This window comes from Drosophila subobscura, chromosome U, assembly GCF_008121235.1.
Source record: "Drosophila subobscura isolate 14011-0131.10 chromosome U, UCBerk_Dsub_1.0, whole genome shotgun sequence".
Taxonomy (NCBI): Eukaryota; Metazoa; Arthropoda; class Insecta; order Diptera; family Drosophilidae; genus Drosophila; species Drosophila subobscura.
The window spans coordinates 3869478-3884476 of NC_048534.1; the positions used below are offsets into that span (position 1 = coordinate 3869478).

At 45.7% G+C, this 14999-nt stretch overlaps 8 protein-coding genes across 8 annotated transcripts; 4 read left to right on the forward strand and 4 right to left on the reverse strand.

Moving 5' to 3' along the window:
• Positions 1–364: 364 nt before the first annotated feature.
• On the reverse strand, positions 365–3903 carry LOC117901730 (Krueppel homolog 2). The gene is made up of 5 exons (XM_034812612.1): positions 3753–3903; positions 1653–1935; positions 1342–1591; positions 1152–1285; positions 365–1081 (listed from the first exon to the last, which is right to left on the reverse strand). The coding sequence occupies exons 2-5, from the start codon at positions 1886–1888 to the stop codon at positions 859–861; spliced, it is 843 nt and encodes a 280-aa protein (XP_034668503.1). The 5' UTR covers positions 1889–1935; positions 3753–3903; the 3' UTR covers positions 365–858.
• Positions 3904–4405: 502 nt separating this feature from the next.
• Positions 4406–5300, forward strand: LOC117901733 (protein-lysine N-methyltransferase CG9154). Its single transcript, XM_034812615.1, has 3 exons — positions 4406–4643; positions 4707–4872; positions 4926–5300. The coding sequence occupies exons 1-3, from the start codon at positions 4503–4505 to the stop codon at positions 5285–5287; spliced, it is 669 nt and encodes a 222-aa protein (XP_034668506.1). The 5' UTR covers positions 4406–4502; the 3' UTR covers positions 5288–5300.
• LOC117901741 (prefoldin subunit 1) lies at positions 5246–6022 on the reverse strand. The gene is made up of 3 exons (XM_034812628.1): positions 5862–6022; positions 5608–5750; positions 5246–5545 (listed from the first exon to the last, which is right to left on the reverse strand). The coding sequence occupies exons 1-3, from the start codon at positions 5889–5891 to the stop codon at positions 5338–5340; spliced, it is 381 nt and encodes a 126-aa protein (XP_034668519.1). The 5' UTR covers positions 5892–6022; the 3' UTR covers positions 5246–5337.
• Positions 6023–6836: 814 nt separating this feature from the next.
• On the forward strand, positions 6837–7817 carry LOC117901731 (farnesol dehydrogenase). The gene is made up of 2 exons (XM_034812613.1): positions 6837–7578; positions 7640–7817. Exons 1-2 carry the CDS (start codon positions 6865–6867, stop codon positions 7679–7681), a joined length of 756 nt encoding a protein of 251 aa, XP_034668504.1. The 5' UTR covers positions 6837–6864; the 3' UTR covers positions 7682–7817.
• LOC117901727 lies at positions 7676–9099 on the reverse strand. The gene is made up of 3 exons (XM_034812609.1): positions 8962–9099; positions 8062–8907; positions 7676–8002 (listed from the first exon to the last, which is right to left on the reverse strand). The coding sequence occupies exons 1-3, from the start codon at positions 9006–9008 to the stop codon at positions 7723–7725; spliced, it is 1173 nt and encodes a 390-aa protein (XP_034668500.1). The 5' UTR covers positions 9009–9099; the 3' UTR covers positions 7676–7722.
• A 50-nt stretch (positions 9100–9149) lies between these two features.
• On the forward strand, positions 9150–11604 carry LOC117901717 (F-box/WD repeat-containing protein 5). Its single transcript, XM_034812593.1, has 3 exons — positions 9150–9834; positions 9902–11326; positions 11389–11604. Exons 1-3 carry the CDS (start codon positions 9391–9393, stop codon positions 11470–11472), a joined length of 1953 nt encoding a protein of 650 aa, XP_034668484.1. The 5' UTR covers positions 9150–9390; the 3' UTR covers positions 11473–11604.
• Positions 11563–12283, reverse strand: LOC117901739 (E3 ubiquitin-protein ligase PPP1R11). Its single transcript, XM_034812625.1, has 2 exons — positions 11992–12283; positions 11563–11933 (listed from the first exon to the last, which is right to left on the reverse strand). The coding sequence occupies exons 1-2, from the start codon at positions 12170–12172 to the stop codon at positions 11662–11664; spliced, it is 453 nt and encodes a 150-aa protein (XP_034668516.1). The 5' UTR covers positions 12173–12283; the 3' UTR covers positions 11563–11661.
• Positions 12284–12637: 354 nt separating this feature from the next.
• Positions 12638–14527, forward strand: LOC117901722 (NADH dehydrogenase [ubiquinone] flavoprotein 1, mitochondrial). The gene is made up of 4 exons (XM_034812600.1): positions 12638–12748; positions 12970–13323; positions 13389–14223; positions 14312–14527. Exons 1-4 carry the CDS (start codon positions 12703–12705, stop codon positions 14505–14507), a joined length of 1431 nt encoding a protein of 476 aa, XP_034668491.1. The 5' UTR covers positions 12638–12702; the 3' UTR covers positions 14508–14527.
• Positions 14528–14999: the final 472 nt, after the last annotated feature.

Consider the following 14999-nt stretch of genomic DNA (forward strand, 5'->3'; position numbering starts at 1 on the left):
TCGTCATTGATTTAAGAAAAATGTGGAATAGTCCTGTGTACATAGTTTAAGCTATTTTGCTAGAGGTGGTTTGGCTTAAAGTGGCTTAAATATAGACCAGTTTGGTCATTAGTAAGCATATAAAGAGCAGGTTAGTGAAGAAGCCCTATAAATGTCAAGGGACTAGCATGCACTTATTAAGCAAATACCACTACTCGCTGACTGTTTATTTTTGTGACTACCACATTCTGGCTGTCTCGAGGTATTTCTAAACTTAAGCTATGTATAGCTTATATATAAAGACTGCAACAGATCTCTGTACCTATTCTTACGCGCTTTCAAGCTTGACACTTGATTAACTCACAAAAAAGAAGCATTTGTAACGTATTTTTGTTGTTTGTTGATTTATTTAAGTTTACTTTACTCTCTTTTGTTTTGTTCGCTTAATAGTTTTACACATTCATAAAAAATAGATGTAAATCTGCTTCATTGTCATCTTCAGTTGTCCAGGTTGGGTTGTTCATTTTTAAATAACGTATAAATTATATAGAAAATTGTACTTTCCTTTGAATTTAATGTTAATAATAATAATACGCTTTAACATACATGTGTATGGGGAGGATCCATCCGCAAACTGATTGTGAAAATAGAAATAATGTATGTATATGCCAAAACGCGTCGGATGGAACTAGAAAAAAGACTGCAAGCCGATTTGTGAGGGCCGCTGCGGAAATGGTGCAAAAACAATCTTTTGTAACCAACAAATAAAACCGAAATGAACCCTAAACTCCGACTGTCCGTGGAGCATCTGTGTGAATGGGTTGGTACAATAGTTAAATAAGCTTATTTAAATGTCCTTAGTAGCGTTCTCCTGTTCCCTTACTGCGCTGGCACCGGCGTTGGGTGAGGCGCCAAACGGCTGACAATGCCAATGCCGCCACGGATAATTTTGGCAACGGCAGGTGGAGAACGAGCGGCCAGCGCCTCGAAGCTGATACGCAGCTCGGCAAAGGCGTTGCGGGGATAGGGATTGCGGCGTGAGGTATAACGCATCACCACATAATGATAGTAGATGATGGGTGTCATCAGGCCAGCGTGGCTCCTACAGGAGGAAAAAAGAAAATGGATTAGAAAACAGCAAGAAAACCAGCGACAAACTGAGCGCAACTCACATAAAAGTCAGTACAATCGCATAGGGCATAATGAAGATCTCGCAGAATGCTGTGGCCTTCAGTATATTGGCCGCCTGGAACTCCACAATGGAGATGATGAAACGTGCGCCCCACCAAGAGTTCTGGCCAATCAGCTATAACATAAATTAATCATTAAGTTGCAGTCAATCAAATTGCAATCGTTGCTTACATCCAACAACTTGAGCGAATAGCTGGAGGCGTGCAGCACAGAGTAGAGCAGCACTGGCACCAGCACCAAGAGCGAGGGACGTATGTTGAAGAAGATCAGAGAGTACACCATGTAGTGACACGAGTCTTCGCCAAATAATTTGCTCAGAAATTCACGACTGAACGAGAAGGCGGGCACACGTTGATGCAGGCGAAGGGCAGAGATGGCTGCATTGGCCAGCAGCACCTTGGTGAAGGAGCTCTGTTGTGAACTGTAGATGGAAGATATATTAATTTTAGATTCTTTATGTATGTCTCTGTTTGATTACTCACGTGAATATGGGCAAAACATAGCTCAGGGTAAAGAAGATCGATAGCAGACGCAGTGCCCACAGGGCGCAGTCAATTCGATTCGTTTGGATATGCTGCAAGAGCTTGGCCGTCGCATTCTGTGGCTGGTTCTGGTTCTGCTGCTGTTGTTGTTGCTGCTGCTCCCGCTGTGATGTGCTCTCAGAGCCATTGGTCTCGGCGCTATCGAAGCGCGGTGGCTGTTCGGTGGATGTGCTCATGATGAACTTGTCGTTTGATTGCTGTTCACCTTACTGGGTTTCTTGGTCTGCAAAAGAGAGAGAAAACGTAGAGTTTAATTTTCAGGCGTTATCAGGCGGGAATTCTATTCTTATCGCGGCCGGGTATTGCGCCCTGATAAGCTAACCCACCCAATACCCATACCCATACCCTAACTAGGCAACCAACGAACCATATCTAATGCCTGTGTGTGTTCTTCACCTTTGGTTTAGTTTACACTCTATGAGTCTCTCTACACTCAATGTGAACTTACGACTGCGATCTATAACCGAGATCTCAAGTCTGTTTAGCGCTGTGGCACAGCACGCGTCTTGGCTTTCAATTGAAATTTTGTGGCTGCGGCTGTTAATCCAGTCAAATGGAAAGTTGCAAACCGCCAGACACACTTTACAAAGGCCACTTAAAACACAAAGAATGGGCGTGTCAAAGAGGCGTTTTAATGGTCACGTTGACTCAAGATGATACGACTGCAATTACAGACCATATAGCCTTGTTTTGCATAGGCCACAAACATACAGAAAAGAAATCACAAAAGGGTTTAAAGTTTAGTTATAAAAAAAGCGAAACTTAAATGCTCTGCAGATGTTGTTTATGAATAATATTTAATTCTTTAGCTTCAGGCAGCAATTTAGGATGAAAGAAGCACAGTAAACACGTCACAGATTTCCCAATTTCCACGTAAAGTTTAACACAAACATGCAATAACAGCCAAAGACAGTTGAGCGTGAGATGATTCAACTGACTGACTGACTGACTGGCCACAATGTGCAGCGCATGTTGGTTACGAAACACACGTCGAAATATTAACACAGACAGAGAGACAGACACAAATATGGCCAAACAGGTGGCTGCCACACAGCGTGTGGAGTGGAGTGCGAAGGAGAGGCAGAAACACATACAGTAAGAGGTACCGCGGAAGCAAGAGTTGAGTAAACACCAGACACACAGACAGAAGGAGAAAGAGAAGTGCGGCGGCGTAACGGTCAGTGTGGTACCTCCTACGTGTATGTATGTATGTATGTATGTACATATGTACACATGTAGATGTTTGATGAATGATAGCGGCTAAAGGCAGGTCATTAGGTGTCATTTAATATGCAGGTGCTTGTGTCCTAAAATATGTCATCATTACTATTGATTTTAAGGCGAGTCCTTCAAACGAAGTGGGTCAAGTACTCGAACTCGGGCTAGCACTTTTGATAATTGACTTTGTTCTCGATTATTCATGCGAAACCACAAAGTCACCCATCCACTCTGATGAAATTTGGATGAAATATGTATAAATAATGTGACGTCACGTGGTCGAGCAAACAGCAAGGAACACGTCAGAGGTAGAACAGAACAGCACACGGGGTACACGAGCTCCCTCACAAATTGCCTCCGATTGACATGTCTGAACTTTAAATAATAAAATAAGATCAAAAATGACAAAGCTGAATATGTAGATAGAGACACAGATATACTAGTACCACCGCGCTCAAAGTGCAGGCCAGGGCAGAGGCCCTTTCGCTCCACAACGTTTCGGAATTGGCTGCTTCCTCTTTTCCTCCTCTCTCTGCACAGCCACAAGCGAGAGATCGGATTAAGGCACACACACACGGGAACAAGAGACCTGCATGTACTGTGATTATAATGCCACTCGACTGTCGAATTGGGTTAATAAGGAACAAACAGGGGGGTGGGGTGCGGGTTAGCGTACAGTTCTATATGATTTGGGGACGAGACGTTTGTCGCGTGAAGAAAGTTCGCACCAGGAATTCCATACCTCTCTCACACAGCGTTGTCTCACACGAAATGCCGCAGAATTCAGCAGGTTTTTTATTAAAATTAGTTGGGCAAACTTACCATTCACTTGAGCAACAAAAGCGTAGTGTATTTCCTTGTCTCGATATGGTACAACAATTTTAAATTATATTCACATCCAAATTAATAGTCTACAATGTGACCGCGGAGCTATCCATAAAATATACCGACAGAACCTCGGTAATATACCTAAGTATACTCTTGAATTTTCAAATTATACTGTAAGTATACCGTAAATCTTAAATCATTTTCCTCGATTTTGATGTTCTGTTTGATATTACTAGCTAGTTAGGAGTATACACGCTAAAACTATAATTTCATCCGATTTATCAATCAATTCTCCACAAGAAAGGGGTAATTTATTAAATATACCATTGTATACCGGTATTCTTTAAATATACAATGAATTCAATCTCGTAGTCAAAATATCCTGAAAAGTATATAAAATACCTTAAGTGGTCACCCTGCACGTCTGTTCTTCTTTCACTTTGAACTAGTTCGGGTACAGCTCTGCTCCAACACAAAAAGTACCATCAATTGTTGAACCATTTCGATAGACATGAATCCGTTTATTGTGGTATTTCGTAGCGCATGGGAAAAGCAAACAGGGACATGTGTGTACAAACAACACTAACTATCGCTTTATGACTGCATTTTGTGTGGTTCATTGTGTGTGGTTCATCTGTGATTCATTTCCGAACCAGCACCAAAAATGCCATAGCGCGGTGGAACGCACATTTTATTTATTTTTAAAAATTGCACTTGCTGGTTACAATTATCAGTAAATAAGTCATGGATGACGACCTAGCACTACCCGCCGATACACTAGCCATCCTCAACGAATTCCTGGCAGAGCGTTCTAAGCGTGAAGCCGAGGAGGAGGATCGAATTGTGAATCAGGACGGCAAGGAGGCAACATTCGAAGAGAATTGGGCAAGTTTTTAGAATAACTATAAGTGTTGGGTCTGCTAACCGTCTCACATTTCGAATCTGCAGCAATTGAGTCAATTTTGGTACAGCAAAAAGACCAAACTCGCGGTTCGCGACATTGTGGCAAAGCTGCTGAAGGAACAAACAGGTGACCAAGAGGCATGCAACTACCGCATAGCTTTGCTGTCTTGTCCATCTCTTTACAAGGATATTAAAGATATATATGAGCACGGTGAGGATCTCCTGAGTTCTACTTCCCTACTTGTTGACATTTCCCTTCTTTAGTCAGCATCTTCGAGTACGATGAACGTTTTGCCGCTTATGGGAATGATTTTGTCCACTACGACATCAATTGCATAGACGGCAATCCAGACTATCTGATAAATCACCACAAGAGATACGATTTAATCATAGCGGATCCGCCGTTCTTGTCACAGGAGTGCATTGGGAAAATATCAGAGATTATCCTCAAGCTGCAGCGCAGTGCGAGCAAATCCAAGCTGATCTTTTGCTCTGGAGAAGTTGTAGAGCCCTGGCTATCAGCCAGATTGCCTGTGCACAAGTGCAATTTCCGACCCGAACATGAGCGAAATTTGGGCAACGAATTTGTGAGTTATGCCAACTTCAATTTGGACAATTATATTTAAAGATGAACCGAAACAAAATGTGTGTTTTCATGTGTGAGAGAGTGTGGTGTCTACTTCGCGGCCACATCAGCCTCCTTGCGCTGTTGGACAAGCTCGCGTAGGCCATCCTCCTGATCCTTCAATGATTTCTGCAAGAATTCCTTCTTCTTTTCGAGTAGTTCGATGGCCTTTTCACATTTCTCCTGCTTGCTCTTAAGGTCCTCGCGCATATTTTGGACATCCGTGAGCAGAAACATGCGACCAACAGATTGGTATACTCTATAAGAGTGGATATTCGAGTTAAAGCATAAATGAAACGTACATTAAGTACCATCCCATACCTCGTATCATTGTCCAGATTGCTTGTGCCCTTTTCTGTCAACAGATACTTGTGTTTGCCCGTCTTGACCATGTCGCATTTCATGTCAATCATATTGATCTTCTTGGTTGTTTCCAATTTGTTGATCTGCATCTCGGTGAAGGCCTGCGGGTGGACGGATTCGGGGAATGAGTAACATTTTCAATGGGGGACTCAAAGCACGCGCTGCATGCCGGTTCTCGCCCTGGTGGCCATTGCCATTGCCAGTGCCCTCACCTTCTTCAATTCAATGTCCATTTGTGCCATTTTGTTTGCTAAATGCTCTCTTAAAGTTTCTATGAGTTAAATTGAATGTTTTCACTGTAAATTTGCTTAAAAACTCAACATCTGCCGTGAACGTGATTATCGATCAAATATACCGCACAACCCTCAAAAATATACCAAAATATACCATCTCATTTTAAAAATATACCGTAATCCTAAATCATATTCCTAGATTTAGGTGTTATATTTGATATTACTAGCTTCAAAAGCTTACTCTACTCAGGAAGTGCCGAAATTTGTGTCAAAAGCAAAAATGTCGACAATAGGTAACAACGTCACTAAAAATTACGGGTGTGCAATGTAAATTACACACGTCGTTGTCATGATGATGCATTTTGAGAAAAAATTATGATATTGATTGGTTGAAATCAATTTTCGAATTCGGATTAGGTCAGCAATTACTCTCCTGGATTAATTTTCGCGTCCCGATCTAAAAATTTCTTTCCTTTCTTATATTATAAAACATTACATTTCTTTATAATTACACTATTTTGAGTTGAATGAGCTCCTCTCTCTCATCTGTCTCTACAATTTTCAAAGCAACCGATAGTTTAACATCTTTGGGTAATAAAAAAGCTTAGCAAGCCTTCAATTCAAAATATGGCTAGCTGCGCGCGCTGTTGATGGTCAGGGAAATTCTCTCCTGTCAGACGTTCTCCCGTACTCATTTCTGCGTTTTAAATATGAGCACAGAAATCCGCGCCTTTATTTGAACTAATGTTTTTCCTTTCATCGTAGTCCTTATATTATGAAGCACTGATACGGGCAATATATATAAGGTAAAGTAACGGTAGGTAGGAGGCAGCAGGAGCTACTGCATTCTTCGAGTTAGTGGAGTGTTCGTGGGGTGCCATTTGCCACAGATTAACCTATATTGAATGAAGCCCTAGAAGTGCCAATTAAATGTCACTGCCTGGTTCTAGCTTGCTTCAGCATATTCCATTCACTCGTTAGCATGGAACGCTGGCAGAACAAACTCGCTGTGGTCACTGGTGCCAGCGGTGGTATTGGAGCAGCCTGTGCTCGGGCCATGATTGCAGCAGGATTGCGTGTCGTGGGTCTGGCACGGCGTGAGGAGAAGATGCGCGAGCTCAGGGACAGCCTGCCGAAGCATTTACAGGCGAATTTCATACCCAGACGTTGCGACGTATCGAAGGAGGATCAAGTCCTGAGCTCCTTCGACTGGATTGAAAGGGAGCTGGAGGGACCTGATGTGCTGCTAAACAATGCTGGCATCACACGCGAAATGGAGCTGGTGACGCCGGGTAATACTCAAAAACTGCGCGAGGTCATTGACACCAATGTGATGGGTGTGCTGTGGTGCACCCGGGAGGCGTTCAACAACATGAAGAAGCGGGACACAGAGGGTCATGTATTGATCATAAACAGCATTGCCGGCCATCAAGTGCTCAACTTTATCGATGTGCTGCCCTCATTCAACATATATCCGGCCACCAAGTTTGCCATCACAGCCATCACGGAAACCTATCGTCAGGAGTTTCAGCTGCACAAGAGCAAGGTGCGCGTGACGGGCATTTGTCCGGGTGCAGTCAACACAAACATATTCCCCGAGGAGATACACTTTTATGTGAAGGATATGGCCAGGCTGGAGCCATCAAATATAGCCGACGCGGTGCTATATGCTCTCCGCACGCCGCCCCATGTGCAGGTAGGAGTGTGGACTGTGGGGCAAGATACAAACAAAAAGGAATCCAAATTTATCTTTGCAGATTCACGAGATAACCATCAAACCCATGGGCGAAATGTTTTAAAAAGTCAACTTTCAATTTGTTTTATGGCCTGAAATACAGCTTTAGTCCGTGCCTAAGCCTGCCAGTCGCTCCTGCAGCGCCTCTTCGTTCAATTTGTGCATGCATAGAAATTGTCCATTAAAGAACACGACGGGTATATCATGCCGAAACAGTCGCAAGAAACGAACATTCTCTTTGCGGTCGATGTACACCTTTTCCAGCCTGAATTTACCAGCATATTTCTGCTCCAATTGTGCCACCAAATGATCGCACAAAGAACACTTCTCCTTGGTGTAGAGTGTCAGCAGTGGAAGACCGTCCAACTGTTCGATTTTGGGCACGCTGAAAGAGAGCCGCTACTTGGGATTGGATCTTAAAACGTGACAATGGCTGGGACTCACAGTTTTTCGAGAAATATGATCATCAGACGGCCATCCTTGCCATCCATGTAGGCACAGCCCAACTCGCCAGCGGGCAGCGAGTGCACCAGATGTGTGAGCAGATGACTGGCCGTGATATGCAGATTGTCGTGGGTGTACATTTTACTGCCGCTTGGGTCGAGTTGTAGCGATGGCTTGGCTGGTTCTCGGCTTGTAGCCAGATCCCAGGTGTGAATTTGACTGGGCAGCAGCGGACTGCCGCCGTGCAGGTGGTACAGTGCGTCTTCTCGGTTATTTTTCACAGCAAATTCACGCACCAAAGCCAGCGGCTGTAGCTGAAGGCGCTCTGCCGTTTCGTATGTGGTCCAGGCCAGTGCCGCAGCTCCCAAAGTGGGTATGGGCTCCGAGACGCCCGCTTTACCTCTGACTGGAGTCTGCCGCACGGTCATTAGTTCATTGGCCAGCATGCCATCATCGGGTTCTAGGAACTGGCAGCGTGTGTCGCCCGTGATAATGCATTGCGATTGTCCCTGCCGCAGACTTTCCAGCGTCATACGCAGTCCTGTAATTGAGCAAATGTCGTCCTGCACGGCATGTGTCTCGCAGCCCTTGAAGCCCAGCTCTTTGGCTACATTGGCAAGTCGCTTCTGGCACTCGGCGGCGGATGCATTCGACGAAGAGCAGACAATTAGCTTTTTGAACTCCTCCCGCGGCACTAGTGTGCGTTTTACCAGCTCATCTATGACAATGCCCGCCAGCTGCTGCTCCTCCGCCTTGAAGGGTGTGCGTGGGGTACGCACAGCAGCTGCAATTACCACGGAATTGCCATCCAACTGCCTGCTAAAGTGCCGCAAGTGCCTCGAAATGCTGGGAAGAACAAAAACCTATTATCAGTGCTATACTCATGGCTGCAACACGCACTTTTCAGAGTGTTGCACGCGTAGCCTGCACAGCATGCCCAAACACATGTTTTTTTATTTAATTAAACTTCTAATTTGAAAAAGAAAAGACAATTTTAAAACGAAATTCAGTTTACACACAACAGCTGATCCGTTGGCGATAACGATAGCTCGATATCGTTTATGGCTGCAGTTTGCGTATGATTGTGTGACCAGTCCTGTGGCAGCCAAACAGCTGTTAAAAGACAAAAACAACATTGAAAATAAGAGAGAAAGTTTCTTTCGGTTTTTTACCTGATGCGCTAAAAACAAAGACAAAACAAAGGCCAAAACGAAACAAAAACCAGTTATTACCCAATAGCACAAAGGCAAAGGCCGTACGAGAGCCGTAAATCTTATTGCAGACGCGACAGCTGTGGCGACAAGAGTCTGCCCTAATTCGGAAATCCAAATGGAAGTGACCTTCAAAAAGGCCCGACTGGTAAAGCACACAAATGCTGCAGCAGACGCAGAAGAAGAGTACACACCAACAGATGGATGGTGGGCCCTGCCGGAGCCCGCCCTTCTGCTGATCTTTGAGCGCTTGAATGTCCACGATCTGCTGCAGGCGAGCCTGTGCTGCCGGCGATGGCACAGCATTGCGAACGATGATCTGTTGTGGCGTCAAAAGTTCCAGGAGAACTTTAGAGCCTCGCCCAGCGTACCGTTGAAGCCCGGCGCCGAGAGCTGGCGCTCCGAATACCAGCGTCTGTCCACAAAAATACCATTCGTGCAGGCGCAGCGGCTGGAGCCGACGGTGGAGAACAATCATGGACACACGCATCAGGTGCTGCATGTGAGCTTTGCACACAATGGTGAGATGTTTGCCACCTGCTCCAAGGATGGCTATGTGATAGTGAGTACCATTGAGGATTCTGATACGAATTTGGGGTTCCTAATCCATGATCTAATCCTGTTGATAGATATGGAACTCGCAGCACCCATGCAAGGAAAAGTATGCGCACAATATGAAACAATTCAGCTGGAAGTACTCGCAATACTCGCAGTTCAATCAGAGCGACACTTTGCTGCTGGTGTCGGGTGTGCACTTTGGTTCGCCGCAGTCCACCTCCGGAGAGATAGCCGTGTTCTATTTGGGCGCAACAGAGTCTCATTTACGCTGCCGAGTGGTCAATCGTCCGTATGACATATTTGGAACTTGGTTCAGTGATCAGTATCTGATCTCAGGCGATCTGCATTGGCTGGCCCATTTGGTGAGCACATCGGTGCTGTGGCTGAACAAGGCCAATCAGGAGATTGACTCTGAGCACGTGCCGATCATGAGTCAATTGTACAAGTTCTACAATCGCAATGCCAGCTCTGTGCGGGCCATAATGGTGGCCAGGTGCCCCTGGTTGGACGAGAGCAACGATCCTTTGGCCAAGGAGGAGGAGGAGGCGCGCAGTCCGAGCTTCCCGTTTGCGAGTAACGATGAGGCACAGGGTGCTCAGGCCAGTGGGAATCCGCTGTCGCATGCCGCCAGTCTTAGACGCACACGAAGTGCCACGCCCGAGGAGAACTTCTTGCCCGACATAAGCGAGCGTCGGTCCAGAGCACGTCCGGGCGATGCCACTATACATTACCTGGAGGAATACAGAAAAGCGGTGGCGCCCACAAGCGAAGCCAACGACGAAGAGGACGAGGAAGAGTACGACTCGATGGATGTGCATGAGGAGTACGATGAAATGGAGAATAGCATACCCAAGTATCTCATCTTTTCGACCGGTTCGAAGACATTTACCCCGCACCAGATCGGCTTCAAGCGGATTAGGAACGTTTATTTTCCCAAAAAACTGGATCCAGGGCCCTCGCTGAAGGAGAGAATAGCCGCCAAGCGGGCCGCTGCACAGCAGCAGCAGCAGGAGCCACGCAATGATCCGGATTGGTGGAACTACGACTCGGTGAAGGATCGCTTTGACCAGGTGGACAAAGTGATCGATCTGCATGGACACATCATTGGCATGGCGCTGAGTCCGGATCATCGTTATTTGTATGTTAATACGCGACCTTGGCCAAAGAACTATGTGATCACCAATCCCCTGGAGCCGCCGCCAATTGCTCAAGAGATCGATATACATGTGATTGATTTGATGACGCTGAAGCGTGTGGGGAATATGCTGCGGGCCCACAAGGCCTACACTCCCAGCACAGAGTGTTTCTTCATATTCCTCGATGTCTGTGCGGAGTATGTGGCCAGTGGGGCTGAGGATCAGCATGCCTACCTCTGGGATCGCTACTATGGCATTAGTTTGGCGAAATTCAAGCACTCGGATGTGGTCAACAGTGTGGCCTTCAATCCAAAAGACTCTGAGATGCTTGTGACCACCAGCGATGACTATACCATAAAGGTTTGTGCGGGAATTTGATCTATATTTCTGCTGTTTTAACAAAACGTTTATCTCTTGACCAGGTCTGGCGTTCCCGGGCCAAAGCAAAGGCCTATAATATACCCATTAATGTGAGCGAATCCTTCGAGCTCAAGCCGAAGAAATGAAGCAACGCCTTAAGCTACATCTACATCAACATCCTTGTGCCTGCCCTGCCCTGCCTCATTATGACAAATGTTCATGAACGACAAAAGTGGTTCTTACTGCCGGAAGAATAGATTGTTTGTTTATAGCTGTTAGTATTTAGTTACAACTTGTTAACGTTTATATTATACATAATCAAAATGGTGTTCGTCCTACGACTCGCCCGTCTGTTCGCAGTGGTCAGTGGGTGTGGCTGGATCGGACGGGGGCTTCGCAGGCGCAGCAGCAGGCTCAGCGGGTGGGGAGCTGGCTCCTGGCTGCGCTGAAGCCTGTGCCGATGTAGATGGTTCGTCATTATCGTGATTATGAGTGTGTTTGGCGTTTCGTTTGCGCTTCTCGGGATGTCCAAAACAGTGCTCACAATCTTCATCATCCTCCGAGGAACTTTCACCAAATGCCAGGGGTTTCTTGTATATGCAGCAGCCTGCAAATTGCACTAAGTTAGCCTACCAATAGCTTCTAATCAGATAAGAATTACATACATTTGGATTTCTTGCGATTCAAATGCTCATTGTCTATGACACCTTCGTGGAAAATTACACGGCGTTCGTCTCGGGGCTGTTCCAGGCGCAAGTGCAGTGTCGGAGCTGTTTGTGATAGACTTCCATCTGTTTCTTCAGTTGTCGTGCCATTACTTGACTCATTTTTTGTTCTTTGGGCCATTTTTTTAATAAAACAAATAACAGATTGTAGTGTGAACGTATTGTGTTCGTTCCGATATCAATTGACAGTTGTTATCGTTGAGCCAACGAACTGGCAGCGCAGTAGCTGCAAATTATAGCTATGGTAGAATAGTTTTTGATTTGAATTTTAAAAGGTATTCAATAATTATACACATTTGATGGCCTGCTTGTTAAAAATATAAATTTATATAAAAACCCAGCAGTAGCAGTAGTGCTGTCTTTATATCAAAAATTGTATAGCTACATTCATAGCTAGAAATTTGCATGCATTAGATGTATGCATTATTATGTCCATTTCTATATAATATTGTATATTGTTGCATACATTGTACCACTCTAATGTAGCTTCTCTTGCGGCATTATAGCCAGAATTTAATATATAATTTATAAATAACAAAACTAGCTTTAAAAGTACCGAAACTGGCCACACTGCTTTAAACAACCCCAATTTCTAATGTGGCAACGCCAAACGCAAACGTCACATTTCAGCTGGCTGTCGTCGCACCGAAAATGGCTGCAATTGTGCGATTTAATTTGTTAACCAAGCCGCAATTAGGTAAATAAACGCAAACCATTCATTCAACAACTATTAATTGGTGTTTTGGTAGTAGCATTGGCTATCCGCTGACTTGCGAGACTTGCTAAATAAGTAGCAGCAAGCCAGCAAAACAATCAATTCACTTGAAAGCAAATTATGTAATTTTTGCGCAAAGCAAAACAAAACGTAAGGCAAAGGTTCTGCGCAGTTTATTGATTTATATGTTGTGCTTATTGCAGTTGCGACACTTCCGGCCAGCGTGCAGCTGCAGCGGCTGCAGAGCACAGCTCCACCGGCTGGCACGCCGCCACCACAGACAAAGACCAAGTTTGGTCCCTTGGCCGACGAGGATCGCATCTTCACAAATCTGTATGGACGCCACGACTGGCGGCTGAGCGGTGCCCTGAAGCGCGGTGACTGGTACAAGACCAAGGAGATTGTCCTGAAGGGTCCCAATTGGATCATCAATGAGATCAAGACATCGGGTCTGCGCGGACGCGGTGGCGCTGGCTTCCCCAGTGGCATGAAGTGGTCTTTCATGCAAAAGCCCGGCGATGGACGCCCCAAGTACCTGGTGGTGAATGCCGATGAAGGTGAGCATTGTGAAATCAATTTAAAATGAACGATTTACATTCGTTTTTCTCTGTTTTTGCTTCAGGCGAGCCTGGCACCTGCAAAGATCGCGACATAATGCGTCACGATCCCCACAAGCTGGTTGAGGGATGTCTGATTGCGGGCGCTGCCATGGGCGCCCAGGCGGCCTACATCTATATTCGTGGCGAGTTCTACAACGAAGCCTCGAACATGCAGCTGGCCATCGCAGAGGCCTATCAGGCTGGCCTCATTGGCAAGAATGCCTGCGGCACGGGCTACGATTTCGATATCTTCATGCACCGTGGCGCTGGCGCTTACATTTGCGGCGAGGAGACAGCTCTGATTGAGTCGCTCGAGGGCAAGCAGGGCAAGCCACGCTTGAAGCCGCCATTCCCCGCCGATGTGGGTGTCTTCGGTTGCCCCACAACGGTGACCAATGTGGAGACGGTGGCTGTTGCGCCCGCCATCTGCCGTCGCGGTGGCACTTGGTTCGCCAGCTTTGGTCGCACCCGTAACTCGGGCACAAAGCTGTTCAACATCTCGGGACACGTAAACAATCCCTGCACGGTGGAGGAGGAAATGTCCATTCCGCTGAAGGAGCTGATTGAGCGTCATTGTGGCGGCGTCACTGGTGGCTGGGACAATCTGTTGGGCGTCATTCCCGGCGGTTCGTCCACACCGATTATACCCAAAAATGTATGCGACGATGTGATTATGGATTTTGATGGCCTGATTGCGGCCCAAACATCTCTCGGAACGGCGGCCATCATTGTGATGGACAAGTCCACGGATGTGATCAAGGCAATTGCCCGCCTCATCTCGTTCTACAAACACGAGAGCTGCGGCCAGTGCACACCATGTCGCGAGGGCATTGGCTGGATGAACAAGATCATGACTCGGTGAGTAAAACCCCTTTTTGCGATTATTTCAAACCAGAACCAGATTGAGGCATATTTTCCTTACCTTCCCCGTGATATTTACACACAGCTTTGTCAAGGGCGATGCTCAACCCGCTGAGATTGATATGCTGTGGGAGATTTCAAAGCAGATCGAAGGCCACACCATTTGCGCGCTAGGCGATGGTGCCGCCTGGCCTGTCCAGGGCCTCATTCGTCACTTCAGACCCGAGATCGAGAAACGTATGCAACAACATGCGCAGCAAACGAAGCGCGCCACCAACTAAATAAGAACTTAATAGCGAAATGTCTTTGTTTTATCCTTGATTTATTGAAACCCCTACGCACTCTTTAAATGCTTATAAAGTTTAAAATTCTATAAATCAAGTTCACATTTTTCCTTATGCTATTTTTGTTGAGATGTCAGGCATGGTCAGTCAGCCGCTGGACGGACTTTCAGACTCCACTTTTCCATAGCTACTCCAACTAATGCCTCCACGAAGAAGACCTTTAAGACAAGGAATATTGCTATGATAGTAAAAGATTTGGTTACTGTCAGGTTGGGCTGCAGGAAGATTCCAATTTAAGATCAAGTGACTCATGAATTGATATTTAATAATTAATTAATTAAACCCTTTGCTAAATTTATTGGTACAAGTATTTATTAGAGTTCTGCGTGGCTCCATTCAAAACGAACGCCCAATAGAAAGCATTCGAATTGAATTGAGTTGAGTGACACATTAAGTATGTATATAAAAATGGAAGAGTGGGTGCTAATA

Excerpts from the sequence above, each read along its gene's own strand:
- LOC117901730 (XM_034812612.1), bottom strand. The coding sequence starts at position 1,888 with ATGAGCACATCCACCGAACAGCCACCGCGCTTCGATAGCGCCGAGACC. Across the intron at positions 1,592-1,652 it reads TATGTTTTGCCCATATTCAC|TTCACAACAGAGCTCCTTCA; the intron begins GTGAGTAATCAA and ends TTCCATCTACAG. Across the intron at positions 1,286-1,341 it reads ATTCGCTCAAGTTGTTGGAT|CTGATTGGCCAGAACTCTTG; the intron begins GTAAGCAACGAT and ends TTTATGTTATAG.
- LOC117901733 (XM_034812615.1), top strand. The coding sequence starts at position 4,503 with ATGGATGACGACCTAGCACTACCCGCCGATACACTAGCCATCCTCAAC. Across the intron at positions 4,644-4,706 it reads CAACATTCGAAGAGAATTGG|CAATTGAGTCAATTTTGGTA; the intron begins GCAAGTTTTTAG and ends TCGAATCTGCAG. Across the intron at positions 4,873-4,925 it reads TAAAGATATATATGAGCACG|TCAGCATCTTCGAGTACGAT; the intron begins GTGAGGATCTCC and ends TCCCTTCTTTAG.
- LOC117901741 (XM_034812628.1), bottom strand. The coding sequence starts at position 5,891 with ATGGCACAAATGGACATTGAATTGAAGAAG. Across the intron at positions 5,751-5,861 it reads TGGACATTGAATTGAAGAAG|GCCTTCACCGAGATGCAGAT; the intron begins GTGAGGGCACTG and ends GTCCACCCGCAG. Across the intron at positions 5,546-5,607 it reads AATCTGGACAATGATACGAG|AGTATACCAATCTGTTGGTC; the intron begins GTATGGGATGGT and ends CCACTCTTATAG.
- LOC117901731 (XM_034812613.1), top strand. The coding sequence starts at position 6,865 with ATGGAACGCTGGCAGAACAAACTCGCTGTGGTCACTGGTGCCAGCGGT. Across the intron at positions 7,579-7,639 it reads GCACGCCGCCCCATGTGCAG|ATTCACGAGATAACCATCAA; the intron begins GTAGGAGTGTGG and ends TTATCTTTGCAG.
- LOC117901727 (XM_034812609.1), bottom strand. The coding sequence starts at position 9,008 with ATGTGTTTGGGCATGCTGTGCAGGCTACGCGTGCAACACTCTGAAAA. Across the intron at positions 8,908-8,961 it reads CGCGTGCAACACTCTGAAAA|CATTTCGAGGCACTTGCGGC; the intron begins GTGCGTGTTGCA and ends TGTTCTTCCCAG. Across the intron at positions 8,003-8,061 it reads ATCATATTTCTCGAAAAACT|CGTGCCCAAAATCGAACAGT; the intron begins GTGAGTCCCAGC and ends GCTCTCTTTCAG.
- LOC117901717 (XM_034812593.1), top strand. The coding sequence starts at position 9,391 with ATGGAAGTGACCTTCAAAAAGGCCCGACTGGTAAAGCACACAAATGCT. Across the intron at positions 9,835-9,901 it reads CCAAGGATGGCTATGTGATA|ATATGGAACTCGCAGCACCC; the intron begins GTGAGTACCATT and ends TCCTGTTGATAG. Across the intron at positions 11,327-11,388 it reads GCGATGACTATACCATAAAG|GTCTGGCGTTCCCGGGCCAA; the intron begins GTTTGTGCGGGA and ends TCTCTTGACCAG.
- LOC117901739 (XM_034812625.1), bottom strand. The coding sequence starts at position 12,172 with ATGGCCCAAAGAACAAAAAATGAGTCAAGTAATGGCACGACAACTGAA. Across the intron at positions 11,934-11,991 it reads GAATCGCAAGAAATCCAAAT|GCTGCTGCATATACAAGAAA; the intron begins GTATGTAATTCT and ends TGCAATTTGCAG.
- LOC117901722 (XM_034812600.1), top strand. The coding sequence starts at position 12,703 with ATGGCTGCAATTGTGCGATTTAATTTGTTAACCAAGCCGCAATTAG. Across the intron at positions 13,324-13,388 it reads GGTGGTGAATGCCGATGAAG|GCGAGCCTGGCACCTGCAAA; the intron begins GTGAGCATTGTG and ends TTTTTGCTTCAG. Across the intron at positions 14,224-14,311 it reads ATGAACAAGATCATGACTCG|CTTTGTCAAGGGCGATGCTC; the intron begins GTGAGTAAAACC and ends ATTTACACACAG.